At 45.0% G+C, this 14,735-nt stretch overlaps 1 protein-coding gene across 2 annotated transcripts in view; it reads right to left on the bottom strand.

Annotated features, from left to right (window-relative positions):
- Positions 1–220: 220 nt before the first annotated feature.
- MVB12B (multivesicular body subunit 12B) overlaps positions 221–14,735 on the bottom strand; it is a 290,278-nt gene continuing 275,763 nt past the window's right edge. For both annotated transcript variants that reach the window (XM_051979657.1, XM_051979656.1), the window contains exon 10: positions 221–6,214. In XM_051979657.1, the coding sequence (XP_051835617.1) occupies positions 6,128–6,214 (87 nt within the window). In that variant the 3' untranslated portion in view covers positions 221–6,127. The remainder of the gene's footprint in view (positions 6,215–14,735) is intronic.

The raw sequence follows: 14,735 nt of genomic DNA, 5'->3' as shown, positions 1-14,735 counted from the left end.
GCCAGGGCTTTCCCCACTATACCATGCCTCTTACTAGAAGACAAGTTTTCCGACTCCTCAGTCCAGCATCATCCCTCTACAGTGTGAGCCCTCTATACCGTGGGCAAAGTCTACGATTACTCTCCTTTCAGAACTGGAGCTTGAGTTGAAGCTGAAGTCACTGGACTTGATCCTCTGGGGCTTCTGCGATAGGAGCAAACAGGGAAAGGGGAATGGCTGGTGAGAAGTGGTTAAAACAAACTTTTATTTGACAAATTATATTAAGAATACAGATTAATAATCACACAGTGAAACTTCCCTTTATAAAATACAGGAGTCACCTAAAATAAATACAAAAGGTAATAACATAATGAGATCAATGCACAATTAGTCTAATTCTGATAGCCCAACAAATGCACAGCATCTTGACCCTGCCTGGCTATTTCGTAAGAGACTTCTTTCTTCACAGTGGTGGGAGATGGTACAACTTTCCATGTAGATGTTCCTCTCTCAGTACATAAGATCCAGAGTGAGAAGCTGAGTAGGGCTAATTTGTTATCCCACGATTGGCTTTTCAAGTCCCAGAATTAAGGAACACCTCTGCTCAAGCATCAGGGAGATCTGCCCTCCAGGCCCATGGATCCACTGCAACAGCCCAGTGATAGCCCATGTGGTCTGATGTGCTCACGGCGCCCACCTGGTGCTACGAGAGCCTCGGGTCCGATATCCTCTAGGAACTGCATGGAAAGTCACCCACGTCACCTCACGAGCTTAAGAAACAAATGTTGGAAGGAACTTCAGAGATCCAGTGGTCATAGGGTCATGGTGCTGGAAAGAATATCACCTGACTCTCCCTGCCCCTTCCCGCAAAGTAACCTGTCCACACAGCAGCAGCAAAATCAGGATGCAGACCCAACCTCCTGATTCTAGACCTTGTTCCCTTTCCACTCCATAACTCATCTCATTTTACTGATGAAGAATTGAGGACCAAGGAAAATGGACTTGCCAAGATTACCCAGCGAATTAGCAGCAGAGTCAGAAAAGCTAAGGGCTTCTGACTGCAGGTCCAGTGTTCTCTCCATCATATACCACCCTGATTCTTACAATGGGAGGGACATTATGCTTTGGAGGATGATCTGCAATTGAGCTAGAGTGTGGGGACAGAGCAGCACAAGTCTTGTCTCCCTAGGCTTAAGGGGAAAAATGGACTCTTCTGCAGAATTCAACATAAAAGAAGAGCAACGAAATAATTTCAGGGAGGTTAATAACATAGCTGAGGAGCATGTAGCTGGGTGGAACCACAGGATGATGGGTAGGATGAGATGGGAGACTGCAAAGGAGTGGAAGAGGCTCTGTGGACCTGGAGACACCCAAGATAAGGGACCCTTCCCATTGGCAAGGACGTTTCCAATGCGCCACTCCCAAGCCAAAAGTCACCGCTTCCCTGTGGGGTGGGTACCAGATAAGGCTCTACCAGACAAGCAGCAGCTCTGGCAGCCATGCTGCTGTCAAAAAAGCCAACCTTAAGGGCAAAGGGAGGATGGTGATCACCAAGACGTTGTTTCCCAATGAATTTTTTTTTGGGGGGGCATGGCAATTGCCTCGCAGGGCCTCAGTCTTCCCCTCTATAAAATGAGAGTTGAATAAGATGATCTCCAAATTTGCTTCTAGTTATAACTCCCAGGATACCGTGCAAACAGGAGAAATCTTGTGACTTGCAAGTGTCTCAACATTCGCGTCTTCACCACAAATTCCCAGTGGTTCAGGTGAGATGTCGGTCCTACACTGCACAGAGAACCCCGGGACATCATAATGGGTAATACAGCGCTCACACTGCTAGCACTGGCTCATCTGCCCTCCCAACCCCCTCTCCTATTCTAAGTGGGCAAAGAGAAGATAGAGTTAGGAGTAGTCTAAAGTCTATCACACATACACATACACACAAGTACACACACGCTAAAACACCCACACCAATGCGTCCCACCTATGGACACCACACAATTATCCTAACCTGGCTTATTTAAAAAAAAACAAATTTCACAGTAAACGTGCTACAGAAGCTAATTCCTTATGTTAAATCTCAAAAATGTCACTACTGTTAACACACAGGTTAACTCAAATCACCAACTTGAACTCTTCTGCTCCATACTAAATACTGAAAACATTAGTTACTTGTCACCTGGAAACCCTTGAGGCTATGGTTTAGCTTGGGGAAGGTCAGGAAGGGAGCTCATCTAAAGGTGTGTTCAGTGGTCAAATGGTCCTTGATGTCTAAAAGCTTTTCTGGATGAGAGGGCTTGTAGGCCTGAGAATAGTGAATTGTAAAGCCTAAAAGCAATCTGAGATTGTTTAGTTTAGGTCCCATTGTTTTGTGGAAGAGGGCACTGGGACCCAGACAGGGCAAATATTTTGTCCTAAAAAGAGACAGGATTTGAACCCAGATCCTCTCAACTCCAAGCACTGTTTTCCATTTACTACACCATATTCATCTTTCCTGGAGGATAAATCTTCATGCTCAGTGTTCTTTCTAGAGTCTCAGCCTCCATAACCCCAGGAGAGACTGTATAATCACATGCAAAGCCAAGATCCAATCAGCCAATTGAAGGGACTCATTCTCAAGGGGAAGCTTTTGCTTTTAAAAAGGGCCATACTCATGTATTCTCTGCGTGAATCTATATAATCATAGGATTTGGGGTTGGAAGAGATCCTCTCTTATTTTATAGATTGGGAACTTAAGGACCATAATGAGGGAGTGACTTGCCCAGATCTCCTAATTCCCAATTTAGCAGCCTTTCAATGAGAGTGTAGGTACCTCAGGGAAGGGATAATTTTTTTCCTCTGCATTTTTTCTTTTTTTAAAAAATAAGAACAAACAGATTAAATGAATATAAGAAGCTACTTTTGTTTTTTTCCTTTCTATCTCTCTTTTTTTGGGGGGGGCGGCGGGGGAAGAGCATCTTTAGTACTTAGTACAGTGCAATGGAAACCCAAGCACTAAGAAAATGCTTTTTGAGCTGAACTGACTGTATTGCCTCTCTGAGCTAATTTCTCCAGAAACAATTAACTTATTTTATTCCCTTCATCCTGAATAAATTATGGCCCAGCCTTTTATTCTCTGATGGCTAGTCATTCCTCCAAGAACATTGTTGCTAGAAACCAGCAGGAATCTCCTTCAGGAGCCAAGGGTCTTTAGATAAAACAATGAACTTGGAGATTCCCAAGCTCCCTGAGACTTTTTTTTTTGTCATTTTTCTCTGAAGGTGAAGACGAATAATCCCTTGCCTGCTTAAAAGGGAAACAGTGAAGTTTTCAGGTAGAGGTCATTAAGAAGGAATATGATCTCTTTGTTTGTTAGGGACACTGTAGAAAGGATTCCCCAATTAGAAAGGAGCCTAGGATTGGCTGACCTCTGCAGTCCATCTGAGAAATGAAATTCTCTGGGAGCTGGGCAAGCTGAGTCACTCTGCAGTCCCTTCTAGCACTAAAAGTCTACAAGTCAAGGCCCAATAGGTGCTAAAATGTTGTGCTTAGAAAGAGGAAACTTGAAGGGTAAAGATGACAAACTGAGAGAGTGTCCTGGGAAGAGCCCCAGATCCAGAGAAAGGAGGGACAAAAAAGAAAGGCTGAACCTTAGATCCAGAGAGGCAGAAAATGGTCTTATGATGAAAACAAACTCAGTAGGCTTGCCCAGTGATATCCATGCTATTCTGACCTCTCTGAGTCTTGGGTTATATCATCTGCCAGGTCTCCTAATATTTGGCTGATTCTGAGTTGGGGATAAAACAAAAATGAGAAATTAGGTTAATCTTCAGCCTTGACAGAATTGGCTGGGGGGTTGAGGAGGGAGGGCTCTCTCATGATCCATCAATCCAAGTCTCACTTGAGGTGAAAAAACATGAGAAGGTTCCTATGGTCCCTCTCCATTCTTTCCTTCTTTCCTTTTTTTTTTTTTTAAAGAAGAGTCAACAGATTAAATGAATACAAAAGGCTACCTTCATGGTGCAGCAAGAGGAAGGACAGTGTGGTAAAATAAGACTGGACCTGAGTTTGAATTCTGTCTCTGCTACTGAGTGTCTGGGTGATCTTAGGCAATTTCCTTTGGCTCTGGGCCTCCGACTTCCTAATCTCCAGGACTGAATCAGGAAGGCACATATCTCTAGGCCAAACTTAAAACTTATGAGGGTGACATGAAAGTGTGAGCGAGGAAGCCTGGGAGGGGGAGAACCCCGTCTCTGCGGATTTGCCTTGGTGACAGCAGAGGAGTTTCTGCACGGCCCGTAATGCACATGAGGTATTTTTGAAGCACCAGCTCCGTGAGCTACCTCCCGGCTGGCAGCTGTATCCTACACGTGGCACGGCTCTTAGCAACGCTGCTCGATGTTGCCCCTGTCACACCTAAGCCATCATGCCCAGAGCAGAGAGGATGAGATTGCTTGGGAAACTCATCCTATTCTTCCTGCGGCCTATCTGTCCACAAAACGCCAAGGAAAATTTGCCCAGACAGGACTGAAGCCAGGAGAAAGCTCAGGACGCTAACGTGGCCCTTAATTTAGCAGATGGGGAACCTCGGCCAGAGGTGGGGGCAGCGGTGCACAGCCTCCAGGGCGCCATTTAGCACCCTCCTCAAAAAGCTCCAGGATCTGGTGACACAAGTTCTAAAAAATTCACTCTCTAATGAACTGGGGGGAACGAACAAGAAACTACAATTCTCCACAGCAAACAGATACAGACACAGCTGTGCAAAACACGTTTGTGCATCGGAGCAAGCCAAGGGCCATGGCAACCTCCGTTCTGGGGGCAAACACTTCTTTACACGGCGGGACCACTGGGACTGTTCAAAAAGCCCAGACTCCCACAGTCCTTCGTGGGAAGTTCCAGTTCATGCCCAGAGTTTGGTAGGGTGTAGAAAAGCAGCACAGGCCCACTGGGCTGTTTGAGTGGCCTGTCACACGAAGAAGCATCGTCCAGACATGCACCTGGCTTGGGAATCCCCATGCTGAGGCCCCGCTTCCCTGGGGGGGCAGGCAGGGTGTGTGCTCAGGGCGAGAGGCCTCCAGGAAGTGCTTGGCTGGGAGGGAAAGGGGGCATTCTCCTCGCTGCGCGGCAGCATCCAACCAAGCGAGCGAGAGTGGACCCAGTGAGGTACTACGAACAGGTGGGCAAGAAACGGGCAGCCGGCTCCCGGGACCTGCAGCCCAACAGCTCAGGACCGCTCTCGTGCTCTTTTCCAGAATACCCACCTCTGCCCGGCGGGGAGCCGCCCTTTCTCAAGGACCAAACAAGTCCATCCTGGGTCCCGGGGTCACCGGTGTTTCCAAAGAACTGTCCAGCGGGAGCCGCCCAGGCCAGCGTGCTCGGGGCACCCTGGTGCAGAGACGCTCCTCCAGCGGGACCTTGATGAGAGCCAAAGGGGACTTTTCCCAACAGGCCGCTTGAGGCCATGTCACCAAAGCAGCGGAGGTGCTGGCGCAGGCTCACCAGCCCCTGGAAAAGTCAGCCGCGGACAATGGCATTTCTTTGTGTGCACTCTCAGGTTAAGCACTCGGTAGAACGCTCCAGAGCCAACATTAGCCAAACCCTCAGTCACAGGACACTTCCAGCATGTGACCGGTTTAACCAAGTGACCACTGGACCCCAGAGGGACTCCCAAGGGCAGCTTATGTTGTGTTACACAGATTTTTCCCCCCTTTTTCTTTCCTTCTTTTTTGTTTTTGTTTTTTAAGGGGCCATTGATCTCTCTGGCAAATGGAAAGAAAAAAAAAATCCCAGGATGGCTTCAGGATAGGGGTGGGAGGTATTAGATAAGCAGATGAAAAATAATTTTACAATTTAAAATTCCAGAAACCATCATGTACAAACAATTGTGCCTCATCGCCCTCCCACCCTCACCATGTTAAAATGTGTGATGAAGGAAGGGCAATATTTTTTCTTTTCTTTCTTTCTTTCTTTTTCTTTTTTTTTTTTAAAGAAGGGTCCTTCAAGGTCCACGGCAGGGCTTGAAGAAATGTTGCCACAAACACTCCTCAGCTTTGGGATGGGGCTGCCTCCCCCTTTCAGTAGTATCTGTGTGTGTGTGTGTGTGTGTGTGTGTGTGTGTGTGTGTGTGTGTGTGTGTGCTGGGCGACTCTCCTGCGCCGGCTCCAGGTCCTCAGGACTGCGGTATCTGCTGACATCTAGTGGGGCTGGGCGGGAGTCTGGCAGCGGCACTCTGCTCCGTCCGGAAGCTGTAGTCATACTGGAGAGGAGAAAGAATTCAGAGATGTCATCCCAGCCAACAGGGAAAAAGACTTTTTTTTAAACATCCCTCATCTGGTCCCTGCCCCTAAGCCCGTTCAGAATGACTGGGACACTTCAGTGGCAGTCACAAGCTGGCGCTGACAGTGAAGTATGTGGAAGACCTTGGGCAAATGACTTCCCTTCCTCTTGGGTTCAGTATTCTCCTATGCAAAATGAGTAGTTTGGCAGCAAAAAAAGCATGTACAAGGACAACAGCAAGGAAAAGGGAAACAAAACACCTAAGACCCACACGAATGACCTGGGTTCTTCCCAGAGGGGCAGATCACCAGCCTTGTTTCCAGCCCCTGGTCCCCCCAGTCATCAACAGGAGAGGGTCTGGCACACTCTTGGCATCCATGCCACAATTAGTGCCAACCCAAGATGCCGTGCCACAAACCAGCTGTGTAGCCCACACAGTAGTAAGCCAGGAGAAGAGCGGCCCTCAGAACCTGGCAGAGGCAGCCCAGGACTGGGCAGTGAGTGTCCCCTCAAACCAATCCTGGGTGCTCAGGCCCTGGACGTGACTCAGGGAAGCAATCCCTGACCCACTGCCTCTGCAGGGCTGTGCCCCCATCTTCTCAGCAGTCGCAACTACTGAAGTGCTAGAGAAGACAGTTTTAAAAACCAAAGTCTCATCAGAGTCAGAAATAGAGAAGGTTTTTAGCAAGGGAAATACCACCAAATACATTAGCTCTTGCCTTGCTGCCCCACCTCCGGACCACTGGGCCTTTTAATCAGCCCTGAAGCTGAAGCCTCCTGGACTGGTTGCCTCTCCCTGATGAAATGTAATCTCTTTGAAAGCAAAGGCTATCTTGATTTTATACTTTTATACCCAGCACTTAACATTGTGCTTGGTACAGATTGAGCACTAAATGTTTTTTCATTAATGACTTATATTTAATGACGGCCAAATTTAGAAAAGAGACAAGGAAATATATCTCCCTTCTTACTTTGTATAAGTGGATTTACTCTAGTTATAGACCACATAAATAATCAGACTTGATGTATTTGTTAGTTTCACTAAAATATATTTACTTTCCTCTTCTAAAAATTTTTTTTGGTCTTAGAAAATCAGGCACTAGTTGGGGAAGCTGATTAATAAAACAAAGAGAGAAATAGAAAAAAATTTTAAATGAGGTAGTTGGACTAGATGGGTCCCAAGCTGTCCTTTAGGTCTAACATTCTACATTTTAACATTGCGTGCTCTGTGTTATAACATACTATGTTCTAATGTCTTTCCAAACTTTGATAGTTCTGTACCCTATTCTGCTATATTCTAAGGCCTGTTCTAGTTCTAAGTATTCTGTGTTCTGAGGCTTATTTTAAATTTCATGTTTTATGATTCACTGAAGAAGATAAGGTCAACTCCAAATGAGAAACCAGCCCTTTCATATCAAGGCATCTGATGTTGGTTGCCAAGAGAAAATTCAGAAATAAATGAGAATGAAATGAGATACTAGTTGCAAGAAGGTCTGATCTACAGGATTATGATTCTCTGAGAGCTGAAGAGAAATAAGAAGGTAACTCATTACTCATTAAAGAGAAGGGAAGAAAGACGGCCTTTGAATTTTTTCTTAAAATAAAAAATGAGACAGAGACTCCTTTCCAAAGAAGCCAGACTTTGAAAGGTCAGGGCTTATAGTTACAGAAAGAAACAACTGTCCTGCTGATAAAATAATATTCTCTAAGTGTCTATAGATCTCCTCTATCTTCCTCCAAGGTAAAATGGGGAGAGGGTAGTTAGACTGGAACATTTTTTTCCCCAATCTTGTCTGATACTCCATGATTTCCTTTTAGAGGCAGATATAGACACCAAAGAAAGGAGGAAGATCTTGGTCTTAGGCCCTGCTTTTTCATATTCAATTTCCCTTTGGGGCCTTATTTTCTCTATTTTAGGGTATGGACACTAAACTTGTGATTTCATTCATGGAGGGAATTCATGGGTAAAGAAACTCCTTCTAATGCAGGTCAGTATCTTCTCTGTAATTTAGAGAAGTGAATTTCCTAGAGTACTGGGAATGATCTGCTCAGAATTACAAACTACCATTTATCAAAGATGGGACTTGAATGGAGGTCATCTTGAGTTGGAAGATGGATCTCTTTCCACTAGTCTACCACATTTAACTTTAAAATAAGGAGTTGGTTTTTTTTGGGGGGGATGGGCAATGAAGTTCAGTAGATAGAATGCTAGTCTGGGCGGCCTTTGAAATAGAATATAACCACAGGCAAGTCATTTAACCAGCCTCTCCATGTTCCCAGATACTCTGGCAGATTATTAGTTTCTTATGCCTATCAGTTGATCTACTTTGGATAGAGAGAGTTTCAATATCAAGAGTTCTGCACATGAACTGAATCACAAATCTGGACCAAAAAAATAGTGAGAGAGCTGGACTGCATGATTTCTAAACCTCCTTTTGGGTCTCTAGCTTATGTTCCAAGATCCCTTCTGCCTTAATAGGTGCATTTGATTTAGATCTCAAAGGAGCTAGAGACCATCAAGTTTAGACACTTAATTTTATAAAGTATGAGAAAACTAATGTCCAGAGGGGGCAAGTCTTGCCCAGTTCACACAGAACAAGGTATTGGAGCCAATTTTTCTAGACTATTCTTTTTTTTCCTTCTATCATACTACTCAAAACTTTTGATATTTAATATTTAAGGTTCCTGCTAGCTTTGACATTCTGGGGCCCAGAGTTCTCTGTTCTTTGTTTTAATATTTTATGTCTTAGGGTCCCTTCCAGTGCTAACAATCTAAGAGGAGAGGTGATTTCCAAACCCTTGGGAAGAAGTTCTTGCTATTACTCCCTGCTCCTGGCTGGAAGAGTGCAGGGATCAGTGTAAGCTAAAATCTTTGATTCTGTGCCCTTGCCCCTTTGCCCTCTGATCTGGGGGCAGTTCACCAGACTGGTCTCAGCTTTTTCCCCATTTTCACTTAAATGGCCTCCGCACTTCCTGAGGCATTTCCTGGGGATTCTGGGCCTAGGTCAGGGTTAATGGCTCTCAGCAGTTCCTGGGGTCACTGGCTCCTTGCAGCAGTCAGGAATCCTCCCAGCCCAGGGCCCAGGAACCCAAGCATCCCATTGCTGTAGAAGGATGCACAAATTCAGGATGACACCGCCATCTTGTGGCCTCACAGGCAATATGTCCCCTCTGTTAGAGCAGCAGCACTACACCGGACCTGGAAAGGACCTTTAGAAATAGGGTCACCGTGAGGAAGGCACTCGATAAACATTGCCAAAGAAAACCTTTGTCAGTATCTATGACTCAACACGCTCTCAAATAATACTATAAACTAAAGGGACTGGATTTGGTGAATCAACTTTAAAATTCTCTTCTTCTATAGGAATAATAATTGAAATTTATGAGTTTGAGAAGCATTGGTCCCAAGACCCCTGGGAAGAAGCATGAAGGGGTTCAGTGTGCTGTCTTTGTGAATAGGGCCATCCACCAAATGTCACAGGATTCTACAATACACCTGCAATTATCAGGGCAAAATAGCAGAAAAAAGTTCAGGGTTAGCAACGATAGCCTTAAGAGTCTGGAGATCTGAGTTCAAGTCCTGGCTCAATCACTTGCTAACTTTGTGACTTCTACCAAATCACTTTTCATTCTCGGGGTCTCAGTTTACCTCTAAAATCTCTTCTAGCTCCAGTAGAGCTAGAAGCTAGCAAGAAAAAGCATTATCTTGGGGCATCTAGACGGTGCAGTGGATAGAGCACCAGCCCTCAAGTCAGGAGGACCTGAGTTCAAATCTAATCTCAGACATTTAACATTTCCTGTGTGACCCTGGCAAGTCACTTAACCCCAATTGCCTCAGCAAAAACAATACAAAAAGAAGAAGCACTACCTTTATATGCATAAAATGAGAAGCCAAGAGAATGGTGAATTTGGGATATGTGGAGCTAGATTTGAGTCATGGCCAGTTCTGGGACCATGGGATGTTAGTTCCCCTCTTTAGGCCTTCATTTCCTCATCTTTAAATGGGGATAAAAATACCTACCCTTGTCACACTATTGGGAGGAAATAATTTTGTAAACCTTTAACCACTAAAGAAATTGAAATTAATATTAAAATGTGGATAGTTATACCAGTACTCCCTGCCCCAAAGTATTGCCATGTAGATTAAATGAGATAATAGCAATAATAAAAAATAAGAATAAGAACTAACATTCACAAAGCATTTTAAGATTTTCAAAATATTATACATATTACTTTATTCACAATTTGCAAACTTTAAGGTCCTAACTACCAAAGATTCTTAATCTTTTTTTGTGTGTCACAGCCCTGTAACAGCCTGGCAAAGTCTATAGAGCACAAAACAAACTATGCTGAATTCAAAGGAAACCAATTATATTGAAACACTGTGGTAAGAATATTTTTTAAAAACCATTTCCTCTAGGTTAACTCCGGCACCATTCTCATATAAGCAACAACAGATTTCTCCAAATCACATGTGAAGCCAAGTATATGAAATGGGGATAAAGCTGAGGCTCCTCTCCTCAGGCTGAAGACAGGCCATGGCCTCTGATACTAGGAATGCCCTTGGCCTCTCTCTTCCTCTTGACCCGGCCCCCGGCCACCAAGATTGAGGGATGATCCATGGCCAATCTCTCTCTCATGCTAGGCCCTTTTTTTGGATCTAACCTTCGGGACCTATCGATAGAAGAGGTAATCAGGGGCCAGCAAGCAGCAGAACCCCAAATTTGTTAGCAAACAGCTGCTACACTGAGGTGGTGAGTGATAACCACAGCAAAGATTCACATACGCTTTTAAGGCTCATGAAGTGCTCTCACATGTATTGTCTTATTTGAGGAGTGACCCCTGAAACGAGGCTCCAGAAAAGAAGCCAGCAAACAGAAAAGCATGTGCCTGAACAAAGAAAGGATGTCAGAGGGCTGGTCTGTCTGTTCCATCCAGGCAGCGGGCAGGTGTCACTGTGCAACGGTATGCCATCATACCTGTGACTTCTGCCTTGAATATGTACTATTCAAGCACACACAATTTCCCCCATTAGAATGTAAGCCCTCTGAGGACAGAGCTGGTTTTTATTTCCATTGTACCCCCAACTTCTACATGGCACTTGGCACATAGTGAGTTTTTGCTTGCTTGCTAAGTGTCCGATTCAGGTTTTTATACTTATAGAAACCATTGTTTTTCAAGGACAGGCAGATGCTGTATCTTTCTAATTTCTATATCCCCAGTAAAGAGTCTGTCATGAAGAAGGGGGCTTCATTAATGAGGGGCTGTGCTTAAATGTTTGCTGATTCATGATGGGAACTGATATTTAAGAACAGCCTCACAAATTACAATTGGCTTTAGACACAGACTTTTCCTTTGTCCTTATCAACCCTAGGTTGCAGGGAGGGAGGAAACTCCCCTCTGCCTGGGGAAAGCTTAGGGAGGGAGAACAGGATAACTGTCCACAGAGTGGCTGCCACGGAGAAAAGAATGGGCAATGGTATGTGATTCAGCCCTAGGAAAACTTGGAGCAACAGGGGCTGGGGGAAGATGTAGAGAAACAGACATCAAATTTCTCTAGGAGTGGAAGGAGCTCCCTGAGGAAGGGGTGGGAACTTGCTCCCTGGTTTTCTGGCCAGGAGCTGGATAAGTGCTTCTTAGGCAAGATGGAGAAGAGGTTCTTTGTCAAGCTACAGGTGGGCTTAGCTGGTCTCTCTAAGATCCTTCCTGATAAATATGCTTCCTCCTCTCCATTTTACAGATGGGAAAACAGAGGCTCAGAAAGGTTAAGAAGCCAGGTCTTTTCACTGCCCAGTCATGGTAGAAAGCGGCAGAGCTGGATCTGAACCCAGGCCTTCTGATTCCAAAGCATTCTTCTTTGACGGCACATGCATACCATGGGGACAGGACCTCTTGTCTTCAACAAATACTCACATGTAGCAGCAAATGATTAAAAAGGAAATGGCCAGCACTGTGGGTATAAATACCAAAGGGAGGCACAGGAATACAGTGGTGAGAGCTGGAAGGGGTTATCTGGACCCTCCTCTTCCTCTCTGATTCTGTATGTGAAGAACCTGACACTCAAGAGAAAGAGAGAGTGATTTTTCTGAAATCCCCAAGATAGTAAGTGGTAAAGTCAGGATCTGAATTCGGGCTCTCTGGCTCAAACGCCAAGGCTCTTTTCACAATACTTCACTGCCTTTAATGACAAAGGATTCAGAAAAGGCAGCGGGAGTAAGGGAGTAGGAGGAAGAACTGGGCTTTCCAGGTGGGAAGAATGGGATATGAAAAGGAGGAATGAGCAAGTTACAGAGAGTGGGCCAAGTGCTGTTCTGAGGAGGACCTTAATTGTGGAGGTCCGCTAAGGAATCTGAAATTGATCCGTCTGGCAGGAGTGAATCACAGGAGCTCAGACCTCATCACTGAGGTCTGATTAGGAGAGAGCCCAGGCTGGAATCGCAATTGTTTCACCTTCCTGGTGGCAGGGCCTTGGGGAAACAATTTCTCATTTCTAGCCTCCTCCTAATCTGAAAAATGTGGAGACTGGCCTACGTGATTTCTTAGATCCTTTCTGGCTCTAATTCCTTGCTCATCCAAGGTTCTTCTGCCCACATCCCAGTTCTAAATGTATGATCCTGTGATTTGTGACTTCAAGACTTTCCCCCAGAGGCTGTGGGCACTCTCTGGCACACACAAGGCTGTGCGGTCCAGAATGACTGCTTAGAACATTCCAAGGTTCCTGTTTCTAATCCCAATAAGCCCAAATCCTTTGAGTTCCTAGAAACCATCATGGAATTCTAGATCACTAATGCTGAAACACCTTTTACAGGTGAGGAAGTATGTCCAGAGACAAGCCAGTCACTTGTGCAAGGTCACACAGAGCCAGGCCTAGAGCTGTGTCTGAAGCGGAGCTCTCTCTGCCAGCCCCTAAGAAAAACCCACTCATGGCTTCACGCCCATTTCCTCTGTCTTTTCTTTCTTCATGTGTATCCCCAGGATGGGAGAACAGTTCCAAAGCCCCTGGGGTCACGGAGGAACTCAATAGGCAGCTCACATTTCCGTGCCATTTTAAGGCTGACAAAATGCTCACAGCTGTGAAAGAGGGAGTTCTAGTTTCACAGAGAAGGGACCTGAAAGATATGAAGTAGCTTGCTCAAGGACACCCAGCCAGAAAGTATCGGAGCTAGGCCTGAAATCCAGGTTCCAGAATTTTAAGCGCAACGTTCTCTTTACTTTAGCACCCTTTCTCCTCTTCCACCCCTTAGTTTCTTTTTAACTAACACCCAGATGAAATACAGCACAATCTCCCAGTGCAGAGGCTAGCCCTCCTCATAGACATACTGTTTCATCTTCCAGGGACTGTCTGTTCCCAAATTCTTTGCCTAAGAGATGAAAGATCTGATTTTTGAAAGTCATCTTGCTCTCCAGGGACTAACGCCATACACCTTGGAAAGTGAAGCTTGGCCTAGATTTTTATTTACCCAAGAAATGAGGCCCTCAAATAAGGAGACCTGCTCAATGTCCATGGAGCAAATCCTTTTTGAATTAAAAATGAAAAAGAATCCAATTAAAATCAGTTAGCTTTGTCACTGAAGGTTGAACAGGGTCAGTGCCGAGCTCCCTCTCCTGGACAAAAGCTGCACCAACAGGAGAAAGATTCAGGCCGGCCTCAGGAGGAGGGCAGATTCTTCCTGACCTGCCTCCCCATTTCTTCAGTGGTTTCTGAACAGATTCTCACCAGAAGACTCCTTGAAATATCGTCTAAATTATTTCCTCCTCCCCAGATCTTCAGCGGCTCTCCGATGCCTCTAGGATAAAACACAAACTCCTATCTGCCAGCTTCCTCTCCCATTAAGTCCTCTGTGCTCACAGCTCCTGACAAACTGGCCTAGAAGATAAGTGCTGATCTCATCCAGCCTCCCCCAGCCTCTGGGCACTCATGAAGGCCATCCCTCACTTCTGGAGAAGGGGAGAGAATACCGGATTTGCAATCAGTGGACTGGAAGTTAAATCTGGTCTCTATACTTATATGTAAGTATAGAAACCACTTTTTGGGAGGTCTCCGTTTCTTTATCTGTAAAATAGAGGGTTGGTCTAAATTGTGGGCCTTGACCCCACATGGGATCATATAACTGGTTGTGGGGGTTGCAAAATTTTGATTATCAGTGAATTTTTGATTTGTATTCCTATTTCATATTCTTACATGTTCAGGATTGCATAAAAATTTCTCGGGTGAAGAGGGGTGGCAAGTGGAAAAAGTTCAAGAAGTCTTCATCAGATGACTTCTCTCAGGCTAGCTAGTTCTAAATTGATGATTCTCTGATTCTTTTTTCCGCCTGCTGAAATCTCATTCTTCCATCAAGGATGAGCTCAGGGGCTTGGATTCTTGGCTAAATGTTATTTCTCCTTCCATAAGGAGAAATGCTAACTTACTTCTTCCTTGTGTACTTTGGATCTCTAATTTATTCTTACTCTATTCACCCATGGCTCATACCTGTTTATGTAGTTGCCCCATCCTATCA

This window comes from Antechinus flavipes, chromosome 2, assembly GCF_016432865.1.
Source record: "Antechinus flavipes isolate AdamAnt ecotype Samford, QLD, Australia chromosome 2, AdamAnt_v2, whole genome shotgun sequence".
In the NCBI taxonomy this organism is placed as follows: domain Eukaryota; kingdom Metazoa; phylum Chordata; class Mammalia; order Dasyuromorphia; family Dasyuridae; genus Antechinus; species Antechinus flavipes.
The sequence above is the reverse complement of the archived record's forward strand: the minus strand, read 5'-3'. Positions and strand labels throughout refer to the sequence as shown.